General features: G+C 39.2%; 1 protein-coding gene across 1 annotated transcript in view; it reads right to left on the bottom strand.

Annotated features, from left to right (window-relative positions):
• Positions 1-264: 264 nt before the first annotated feature.
• Positions 265-12,386, bottom strand: part of LOC147604909 (uncharacterized) — an 85,331-nt gene continuing 73,209 nt past the window's right edge. Inside the window, exon 3 of the mRNA XM_086793907.1 lies at positions 265-347. Coding sequence (XP_086650033.1) covers positions 265-347 — 83 coding nt within the window. The remainder of the gene's footprint in view (positions 348-12,386) is intronic.

Below are 12,386 nucleotides of genomic sequence, written 5' to 3'. Positions count from 1 at the left end.
CCAGGGGATGGTCTCCGCGGTCTTGCGGCTAGTAGCGGAGACCATCCCCTGGATCTACCGGGTGCCTGGACAGCTGGCCGGAGCAACGGGGGGCTAGGGGGGAGATGTGCAGGCCTAGACCGCCTCCACCTCCATCTCCATCTCCACCTCCACCTCCACCTCCATCCACCTTGCCCTCCACCTCCACCTCCATCTCTGCCTCCACCGCCGTCGCCTCCTCCCCCTCACCATTGCCGCCGCCCCTCTCAGCCCCCTTGAGGTGATCTAAGTGCCCGGGCCATCTCCACCACCGCCGCCACCTCCACCACCACCGCCTGCCCTCTCAGCCCCCGTGAACGCTATGAACACTTCAAAATTTTAGAAAAGAGAACAGAGGGGACTCAAGAACTACTACCTTGTAAGTAGCCTTGGAATATTGGTAATCATTCTGATGTGACCAAAGAGGAGCCCATGTAGTACTTCTTGACAAGGGAATGAAGACAATGCATTAGCTTTGATATGTTGAGGCCATAGACTCTCATGTGGACTTTTTTCACCAATGGAAAAGAGAGCTCAATATTTTTTAGGTTCTAATCAAGTTAATGGCCACATAGCGAGATAAACCCTTAGGTCTGGAAGAATCTAGAAAACTCTCTTGCTCTACTAAGAAGAGGAATAAATAAATCCTTAGCAAAGGCTAAAAAAGAAGTTAAGGCTAGGCAAGCCAAGCTTCATAATGTTTTATCTCCGTTAGCATGGCCCAAGTAATTGACCTAGAAGAGGAAGACTGGGAGGTGAAACGTGCAGACTATGGTTTTGCACATGACCATAGAAGTTGGTCTCAAATAAAACATAGGAGAGCTAGCCATAACCTAACGTCTCATGAGAGAGTGTGAGATACAACAGCCATCATTGACTCCCACAAAAGTGCAGGTGGAAGGAGTGAGCTCGTTCCAAACCACATGCGTAGGAGCTTTCAGTACTATGTTTCACATTGGGAATAACCCCTTGGAAGGGAAGTTTTATATCATCCCTGTAGTACTTCTTGGACGCAAGAATGTAGTACTTCTTGGATGCGAGAATGGACGGCCATAATTTGATTGGGACTCAAGAACTGCTACCTTGTAAGTAGCCTTGGGATAGGTAATCATTGTGATGTGATAAAAGAGGACTTCTTGGACAAGGGAATAAAGACCATTAGACTTGATATGTTGAGGCCATCGATTCTCATGTCAACTTTCGCCACCAATGAAAAAGAGAGCTCAATATTCTGATCAAGTTAATGGGTGGCCACATAGAGAGATGAACCCTTAGGTTTGGAAGAATCTAGAAAACTCTCTCGCTCTGCCAAGAAGAGCAATAAATAAATTCTTAGCAAAGGCTGAAAAAGAAGTTAAGGCTAGGCAAGCCAAGCTTTGTAATTGCTTCATCTCCGCGTTAACATGGCCCAAGTAATTAACCAAGTTAATGGGTGGCCACATAGAGAGATGAACCCTTAGGTTTGGAAGAATCTAGAAAACTCTCTCGCTCTGCCAAGAAGAGCAATAAATAAATTCTTATAGAGCAAAGGCTAAAAAAGAAGTTAAGGCTAGGGAATGTAAGCTTTGTAATTGCTTCATCTCCATTAACATGGCCCAAGTAATTGACCAAGAAGAGGAAGACTAGGAGGCAAAGCATGCCAGACTATGGTTGGTCGTGAGATCATAGAAATTGGTCTCAAATAAAACATGGGAGAGCTAGCCATAACCTAATGTCTCATGAGACAGTGTAAGATACAACAAGCATCATTGACTCCCACAAAAGTTCAGGTGAAAGGAGTGAACACATTGCAAACCACATGCATCGGAGCTCTCACTACAATATTTCACATTGGGAATAACCCCTTAGAAGGGAAGTTTTAAATAAGGCCTGCAGTAGTTCTTAGACGACGATGGATAGCCATCTTGGATGAGGGAATAAAGAGCATTAGCTTCGATATGCTGAGGCCATAGACTCTCAGGTGGACTTTGCCACCACCAATGGAAAAGAGAGCTCAATATTTGTAAGGTTCTGATCAAGTTAATGGCCGCATAGAGAGATGAACCCTTAGGTTTGGAAGAATCTAGAAAACTCTCTCGCTCTACCAACAAGAGTAATAAATAAATCCTTAGCAAAGGCTAAAAAGGAAGTTAAGGTTAGGAAATCCAAGCTTTGTAATTGCTCCATCTCCCTTAACATGGCCCAGGCAATTGACCGAGAAGACGAAGACTCGGAGGTGAAGCATGCCAGATGCTGGTTGGGCATTACCATAGAAATTGGTCTCAAATTAAACATAAGAGAGCTCAATATAACCCAAGCAATTGACCTAGAAGATGAAGACTCGGAGGTGAAGCATGCCAGACTATGGTTGGTCATGATCATAGAAATTGCTCTCAAATAAAACATGGGAGATCTAGCCATAACCTAATGTTTCATGAGATAGTGTGAGATACAACAACCATCATTGACTCCCACAAGAGTGCAGGTGGAAGGAGTGAACTCGTTCCAAACCACATGCATAGGAGCTTTCACCACTATGTTTCACATTGGGAATAACCCCTTGGAAGGGAAGTTTTATATCATGCCTGTAGTTCTTCTTGGACCGAGGATGGATGGGCATAATTTGATTGGGACTCAAGAACTACTACCTTGTAAGTAGCCTTGGGATATCGGTAATCATTTTGATGTGACCAATGAGGAGCCCATGTAGTACTTCTTGGACGAGGGAATGAAGAGCATTAGCTTTGATATGTTGAGGCCATAGACTCTCATGTGGACTTTTGCCACCAATGGAAAAGAGAGCTTAATATTTTTCAGATTCTGATCAAGTTAATGGAAGAATCTAGAAAACTCTATCGCTCTGCCAAGAAGAGCAGCAGTAAATAAATCTTTTGCAAAGGCTAAAAAAGAAGTTAAGGCTAGCAAAGCCAGGCTTCGTAATTGCTCCACCTCTGTTAGCATGGCCCAAGTAATTAACCTAGAAGAGGAAGACTGGGAGGTGAAGTGTGCCAGAATATGGTTTTGCATGACCATAGAAATTGGTCTCATATAAAACATGGGAGAGCTAGCCATAACCTAATGTCTCATGAGACAATGTGAGATACAACAACCATCATTAACTCCCACAAAAGTGCAGTAGGAAGGAGTGAACTCATTCTTCCAAACCACATACATAGGACGAGCTTTCACTACTATGTTTCACATTGGGAATAACTCCTTCTTGGACGAGGATGGATGGGCATAATTTGATTGGGACTCGAGAACTGCTACCTTGTAAGTAGCCTTGGGTTATCGGTAATCATTTTGATGTGACCAAAGACGAGCCCATGTAGTACTTCTTGGATGAGGGAATGAAGACAATGCATTAGCTTTTTGATATGTTGAGGCCATAGACTCTCATGTGGACTTTTGCCACCAATGGAAAAGAGAGCTCAATATTTTTTGGGTTTTGATCAAGGTAATGGCCACATAGCAAGATAAACCCTTAGGTCTGGAAGAATCTAGAACACTCTCTTGCTCTACCAAGAAGAGCAATAAATAAATCCTTAGCTAAGGCTAAAAAAGAAGTTAAGGCTAGGCAAGCCAAGCTTCATAATTGTTCCATCTCCATTAGCATGGCCCAAGTAATTGGCCTAGAAGAGGAAGACTGGGAGGTGAAACGTGCAGACTATGGTTTTGCATGACCATAGAAGTTGGTCTCAAATAAAACATGGGAGAGCTAGCCATAACCTAACGTCTCATGAGACAGTGTTAGATACAACAACCATCATTGACTCCCACAAAAGTGCAGGTGGAAGGAGTGAGCTCGTTCCAAACCACATGCGTAGGAGCTTTCAGTACTATGTTTCACATTGGGAATAACCCCTTGGAAGGGAAGTTTTATATCATCCCTGTAGTACTTCTTGGATGAGAATGGACGGCCATAATTTGATTGGGACTCAAGAACTGCTACCTTGTAAGTAGCCTTGGGATAGGTAATCATTGTGATGTGACAAAAGAGGACTTCTTGGATGAGGGCTCCACTTTGGTCACATCACAATGATTACCTATTTCTAGGCTACATACAAGGTAGCAGTTCTCGAGTCCCAATCAAATTATGGCTATCCATCGTCGTCCAAGAATTACCTCAGGCGTGGTTTAAAACTTCCCTTCTTCTAAGGGGTTATTCCCAATGTGAAATATTGTAGTGAGAGCTCCAATGCATGTGGTTTGCAACGTGTTCACTCCTTCCACCTGAACTTTTGTGGGAGTCAATGATGCTTGTTGTATCTCACACTATCTCATGAGACATTAGGTTATGGCTAGCTCCAATGCATGTGGTTTGCAACGTGTTCACTCCTTCCACCTGAACTTTTGTGGGAGTCAATGATGCTTGTTGTATCTCACACTGTCTCATGAGACATTAGGTTATGGCTAGCTCTCCCATGTTTTATTTGAGACCAATTTCTATGATCACGACCAACCATAGTCTGGCACGCTTTGCCTCCTAGTCTTCCTCTTCTAGGTCAATTACTTGGGCCATGTTAATGGAGATGAAACAATTATGAAGCTTGGCTTGCCTAGCCTTAACTTCTTTTTTAGCCTTTGCTAAGAACTTATTTATTGCTCTTCGTGGCAGAGCGAGAGAGTTTTCTACATTCTTCCAAACCTAAGGGTGGGTTCATCTCTATATGTGGCCATTAACTTGATCAGAATATTAAACTCTCTTTTTCATTGGTGGCAAAAGTCAACATGAGAATCTATGGCCTCCACATATCAAAGCTAATGGTCTTCATTCCCATGTAGTACTTCTTGAATGAGGGAATGAAGAGCATTAGCTTTGATATGTTGAGGCCATAGACTCTCAGGTGGACTTTGCCACCAATGGAAAAGAGAGCTCAATATTTTTAAGGTTCTGATCAAGTTAACGGCCGCATAGAGAGATGAACCCTTAGGTTTGGAAGAATCTAGAAAACTCTCTCGCTTTGCCAAGAATAGCAATGAATAAATCCCTAGCAAAGGCTAAAAAAGAAGTTAAGGTTAGAAAAGCCAAGCTTCATAATTGCTCTATCTCTCTTAACATGGCCCAAGCAATTGACCTAGAAGAGGAAGATTCAGGTGAAGCGTGCCAGACTCTGGTTGACAGAAGTTGGGTTGGGCATGACCATAGAAATCGGTCTCAAATAAAACATAAGAGAGCTCGCTATAACCTAATGTCTCATGAGAGTGTGTGAGATACAACAACCATCATTGACTCCCACAAAAGTGCAGGTGGAAGGAGTGAACTCGTTCCAAACCACATGTATAGGAGCTTTCACTACTATGTTTCACATTGGGAATAACCCCTTGGGAAGGGAAATTTTATATCATGCCTGTAGTACTTCTTGGATTAGGATGGATGGGCATAATTTGATTGGGACTCGAGAACATGGCCCGAGTAATTAACCCAGCAGAGGAAAACTGGGAGGTGACGCGTGCCAGACTATGGTTGGTCATGATCATAGAAATTGCTCTCAAATAAAACATGGGAGAGCTAGCCATAACCTAATGTCTCATCATGAGACAGTGTGAGATACAATAACCATCATTGACTCCCACAAGAGTGCAGGTGGAAGGAGTGAAGTCGTTCCAAACCACATGCATAGGAGCTTTCACTACTATGTTTCACATTGGGAATAATTGGAAGGGAAGTTTATATCATGCTTGTAGTTCTTCTTGGACGAGGATGGATGGGCATAATTTGATTGGGACTCAAGAACTACTACCTTGTAAGTAGCCTTGGGATAGGTAATCATTCTGATGATGTGACCAACGAGGAGCCCATGTAGTACTTCTTGGACGAGGGAATGAAGACCATTAGCTTTGATATGTTAAGGCCATAGACTCTCATGTGGACTTTTGCCACTAATGGAAAAGAGAGCTCAATATTTTTTAGATTTTGATCAAGTTAATGTCCACATAGTGATCTGAACCCTTAGGTTTGGAAGAATCTAGAAAACTCTCTCGCTTTGCCAAGAAGAGCAGTAAATAAATCTTTAGCAAAGGCTAAAAAAGAAGTTAAGGCTAGCAAAGCTAGGCTTCGTAATTGCTCCACCTCCGTTAGCATGGCCCAAGTAATTAACCTAGAAGAGGAAGACTGGGAGGTGAAGTGTGCCAGAATATGGTTTTGCATGACCATAGAAATTGGTCTCAAATAAAACATGGGAGAGCTAGCCATAACCTAATGTCTCATGAGACAATGTGAGATACAACAACCATCATTAACCTAATGTCTCATGAGACAATGTGAGATACAACAACCATCATTAACTCCCACAAAAGTGCAGCAGGAAGGAGTGAACTTGTTGCAAACCACATACATAGGAGGAGCTTTCTGTGAGATCCCTGTCCCCACCGCGCAACGACGAATTTAGGGGTGCTAGTAGCGGAAGTAGCACTTCTTGCGCGGCGGGGCAGGGTCCCACACGCAGGGCCTTGCCCACGGATATCCAGAAAAGAGACTAATCCATCGCTTCTTCCAAATCCAAATCCGAAAAAACTTCCCTTGCTCGGAAAGCACGGGCGATTCCTCCAGGATAACTTTTCTCTAACATAGTCAAAAGCCTGAAATAACTGAACTAATCTGACCAAACCCGTAAGTCCCATAGTCAGATTAGGGAAAAGATTGTACTTGGATCATAGAGACCAACGCTTTTTTCCTCATTGAGAGGCACAGCCATTGATTCTTTTCCATAGAACAATTTTTATCCAGGATTTACCTCATCTATCGTACTATAGAGAAATTGTGTCTCGTTTTATGGATCCATCAGTCCAGCCTAACCCCATCCAGTCCCATGGGTTAGCCAACCGTCCAACCACTATAATGATGGGATCTAATTAGGAATTTGGTTAGGTTTTGTCGTACCAGGGAAAAGAGTTCTTAGGCCCCCTAGCTGGATATTCATGCAAACATAAAACTAGTCACACCACTTACACACCCAATATAAACTTGCCTTTTTCACAGATTCAACAATCTTTAAAACAATCATTTAATGAAACCATAGTGTCACTAATCATAATCCTTTAATTATCTAGTTGAATCCTTATTTCCAAACATTCCTTTATCGGTGTACCTATGGCATCATTGGCAACCAGAATGCTCACCACCTGTTCACTCAGGGCCTTTTTGATAGAAACAACTCTTACTCCTTGTTCCAAAATCTTCCCCGACGTACGTGTGGGTATCTTCGGCGACCCAGAGCCCGAGCACCGTATGGTCAGCACCCTCTAGGATCCCTCGCAGGTCACCTAGCGCTTCACTCATAGGCCGCTTCCTTGGTCCGATTGTACCGGAAGCTCACCATTTTAATCAAACCGAGGCTGGTCAAGACCTCGGCCGAGACCTTGCTACACGAGACATCAACAGTTGCAACTTTAACAGATCTCTTCTAATCACATCTTTTTCTATCTCATCACCTATTTTCTCATTTATCCTCATCAGATCTCATCCATTTGCATCTACCCATATATCTCATCACTTCACATACATTAACATCTATCCAGTTTACATCGCATCTTATCACATTCATTTCACATCACATCTCATTCACTCACATCCTGATTCACAAGCTAACACATTCATTCACATCCCTTATCATTTATTCACATCCCGATTCACATCACATCACATCTATTCACATCCCTTATCATTCGTTCACATCCCGATTCACATGCTATCACATTCATTCACATCTTATATCATTCATTCACATCCCGATTCACATGCTAACACATTCATTCACATCCCGATTCACATGCTAACACATTCATTCACATGCTGTATCATTTATTCACATTTATCTGATTCACATCACATCTCATCACATCTATTTACCTCTCATCCTCATCACATCTATTCTCATCACATCCATTCTCTATTCATTCCCATCTATCTGATTCGCATCCCATCTCATCACACCTATTTACCCTTTCATTCTCATCACTTCTATTCCCATCACATCCATTCTCTTTTTATTCTCATCTATCTAATTCATATCACATATCATCACATCTACCTACCCCTCATTCTCATTACTTCTATTCACATCACATCCATTCTTTATTCATTCTCATCTATCTGATTCATATCACATTACATCGCATCTATTTACCTCTCATCCTCATTACTTCTATTCTGATCACATCCATTCTCTATTCATTCTCATTTATCTGATTCATATCACATATCATCACATCTATTTACCTCAGATTCTCATTACTTCTATTCTAATCACATCCATTATCTATTCATTCTCATCTATCTGATTCATATCACATATCATCACATCTATTTACCTCTCATTCTCATTACTTCTATTCTCATCACATCCATTTATAGGATGTAAGAGAATTCTTATTTTTGATATAAAGATTCTTTACACATCTATTTATGCATAAGAACAACTTCAGTGGTGGGAAATAACACTTTTATAAAATTCTATTTATGCATCTAATTATGCATAAATTCAATTTTAAGGAGAATAACACTTTCGAAATAAAAATAAATTTGTTTATGCATCTTTCTATGCATAAAATCAAAATTGATGAGAATAACTCTTTTGAAATAAAAATAAATTTCTTTATGTATCTTTCTATGCATAAAATCAAAATTGATGAGAATAACTCTTTTGAAATAAAAATAAATTTCTTTATGCCTCTTTCTATGCATAAAATCAAAATTGATGAGAATAACTCTTTTGAAATTTAAAAAAAATCTTTATGCATCTTTCTATGCCTCTTTCTATGCATAAAATCAAAATTGATGAGAATAACTCTTTTGAAATTAAAAAAAAAATCTTTATGCATCTTTCTATGCATAAAATCAAAATTGATGAGAATAACTCTTTTGAAATAAAAATAAATGTCTTTATGCATCTTTCTATGCATAAAATCAAAATTGATGAGAATAACTTATTTGAAATAGAAAATAAATTTCTTTATGCATCTTTCTATGCATAAAATGAAAATTGATGAGAATAACTCTTTTCAAAATAAAAATAAATTTCTTTATGCCTCTTTCTATGCATAAAATCAAAATTGATGAGAATAAATATTTTGAAATAAAAATAAATTTTTTTATGCGTCTTTCTATGCTTAAAATCAAAATTGATGAGAATAACTCATTTGAAATAAAAATAAATTTCTTTATGCATCTTTCTATGCATAAAATCAAAATTTGATGAAAGTAACGCTTTTATAATAAAAAAAATCTTTTATGCATCTATTTGTGCATAAATTCAATTTTAATGAAAGTAACACTTTTATAATAAAAAAAATCTTTTATGCATCTATTTATGCATAAAAATCAATTTTGATGAAAGTAACACTTTTATAATCTAAATATTTTCAATATGCATCTTTCTATGCATAGAAATTAATTTTAATGGAAATAACACTTTTATAATAAAAATATTTCTACTATGCATTTTTCTATGCCTAGAATGAAAATAACACTTTTAGAATACACGCATTCTAAACTAATCAAAATCCACTTTTAAAAGAGAAATAATATGAAAAGTTTAATTCCAACAATTAGATTACTTATCTAGGATAAAGAAAGGCTGAATTTAAGAAAGAAGAGAGGGGGAAAGCCTTTCCAACAAGGCATAGCATCATTTTACATTTTAAACAAAAGAAAAATTAGAAAACCATTAAAAGGAATAAGAAAAAGTAGGATTTCTAGCTTACATGAATTTATGGGAGCTTTCCTTTGGCTTGATGGTTTGAGGGATCTACACTTGTTTGCAACAAGAGTGGCCACCAATTCTTTAGAAGAGGGAATGGTCAAAAACCAATGAATTAATAATAAATTCACAGTTTTTGGCTCTAGGGAGGAGTAGAGTAACAGTGCATAAAACACTATTAACCATTTACAAAGGGGGAGGCTTCATTTATAGGAAAAAAAGAGCCTCTAACCAAGCAAACTGATTCTAGAATTTTCCAGATCAGTTTGGTCAATTTTTGACCATTTTTAGGTTAGTTTAGCTTACTTTTTGGATATAGTTGAAGCAGGAGAGAGGAGAGATGAAAATATCTCATTATTTGAGAGTTTAAAACTCAACCACACATGGGAAATAGGCACCTCCTTCATGAGGGGAATTCCCCCACGCTGTAATGCATAATTTCTCTAAATATCTCTTCTTTTTTAACTAATATCCTTGTCCTTAGTCAACTCTTCATCTTATGTGAGTATTTACTCATTTTTGGGGGGGGATTTTCTTTATTTCTTCAATTTATCTCCTCCTTACATTTGGATGAATCTGGTTGGCCCTTCAGAACCTTAATTTAAATTTTTTTGAAAGGATAAGGCCTTTTGAACAGATTATAATTGATTTCTAATGCACCTTCTCAAAATCTTTTTGAACTTCTGTTTTGGGGAAATTTATTTTAATAAGAAGAGATATTTTTCATCCAAAAATATCTAAAAATTGAATAATCTCTCTCTAGAACATTTTCTCTCTCTAGGCCAAAACGGGGTAAAACAGGATCTTTCTTTTATTTCAGAGAGGGGAATAATTATAAGATCAGAAAGGGGAGGTTCTTACACCTGCACACCTCAAAAGCCGAAGGGAGGAATCTTACATCCTATCCCACTTAAAAAACGTGAGATGTCCTCATCTCGCAAAATTAGAGGAGAACTCTTTTCCTTAAGATCCAACGGATTCTGGGGTTCCTTATAGTCTGGTGGTGAACCCAACAGAATCCTGGGATAAAGATCCCTTATATAAAATTCACCATCAGATAATAATTCACTCAGATCGTAACATTCAAATCCTTATCACAATAATGGTCCCTTAGACTGAAATTTCTATCTGAACAGTCCTTCATGGAAATTTCCAATTTTATAGTTTTTTTATTTGACACCCCTTAACTTGATCCACTGGGTCAAGTGTTAATAGCAGCAATCTGCCAGCACAATCCACTAATCTCATAGTGATTTGCTGAAGTCATTAACATCATTCCAGCCTACGAACATTATCACAGGGACTCTGTAGAGCGGTTCTCTCTACCGTGCAATATAGTGCTCATAGAGTACTACCGATCAACAAATGTGTTAAGAAACACAATGTTAATTCGAGGACTCGACCCGATTAGTGCATGAAGACTTATCCCATGAGGGAGAGCTCACATACACAAACCACCACTTGACGATTCAACCATTCAACACCTCAATCAATCTCTCAATTCCTTAAATCCACTACACTAATCAAGAGAACAAGCAATGCATGGCAATCTCTTAATCCCATTCAAACATTGATTAAATCTTAGCTTTCCCTAATGCCTGCAAACCCATAAGCGTGCATCTACTAACCCACAAGCTTAAGCAAGCATAGAATGTAACATTCACAAACCCACAAGCTCATAGAGAGAGTCTATCCATGAATAACTCATTGCCAATGAAGTGGGCAAGAGCTTGCATCAATGGAGTACACACACACACACTACAAGCATGCAGCATACACAAGAGAAAGAAAGAAGCATTCAACTAATCATAGATTAATCTACTTCAATGGTGCTAAAACAGATTAAGAGAAAGAAGTGGAGCTATACTCATTAGAGCTTAATGCTCATTAGAGTACAATAGAAAGAGAGTTAGAGAGTTGCCATAGCTAGCTTCACTCAAGAGCTTTACTCAATAGCTTATGAGAATGGCCAAAAACGTCCCCTTTCTTTAGCTAACATCTCTTTTATCACTAACCCTAACCCTAGGCCTCTTTCACACATGGGCGGACAACCCCATAAGTGAGCCTTGCTTAATACTCTTAGAACTCTCATTTAGAACCCACATTGACCAAAAACGATTTACATTGCACTTCGGCACAAAAATATGGAAAAATTATGTGCGCCTTTATGTTCCCATGGCTACAATCCCGCTCTCTCGCATTAATTGCTTCCGGCCTCCTTCCATAATCCGTGTTCCTGTGAGTGTTCCCGTGGAACATTCCCCCCTTCCTAAATCGCGCACATCCTCGGGTGGCACGGTAGAAGCAAAAGCTGCAAAAAACAATGGAAGACAAGTAAAGGCCTTTATTTTAAAAAAAACCCGCAATGACAATCTCACACGTGAGCATGCAAGTGAAAGGCCAATTAGAGTTTTAAAGAGTGCTAAAAGAAGTGAGTAAAGACTAGTCAAAGTGAGACTAAGTGGTAGATAGTGCTATGCAAAGGCAAGTGTGCTTGTACACCAAAGGTTATGACCGTAGTCTCAATGTCCTACAAGTGTTTAAGTTATTCCTAAGTGGCAACCCTACTCCTAAATATGAGCAATGGTGATTATACCTTTCTTTCTTTCTTTCTTTCTTTCTTTCTTTTTTTTGGTGTGTGTGTGTAAAAGATGATAAAGAGGAAGGTTCCATCCCAATGAGACCCAA

Source organism: Cibotium barometz, chromosome 60, assembly GCF_041138505.1.
Source record: "Cibotium barometz isolate CiBa-2024 chromosome 60, ASM4113850v1, whole genome shotgun sequence".
NCBI lineage: Eukaryota > Viridiplantae > Streptophyta > Polypodiopsida > Cyatheales > Cibotiaceae > Cibotium > Cibotium barometz.
The sequence above is the reverse complement of the archived record's forward strand: the minus strand, read 5'-3'. Positions and strand labels throughout refer to the sequence as shown.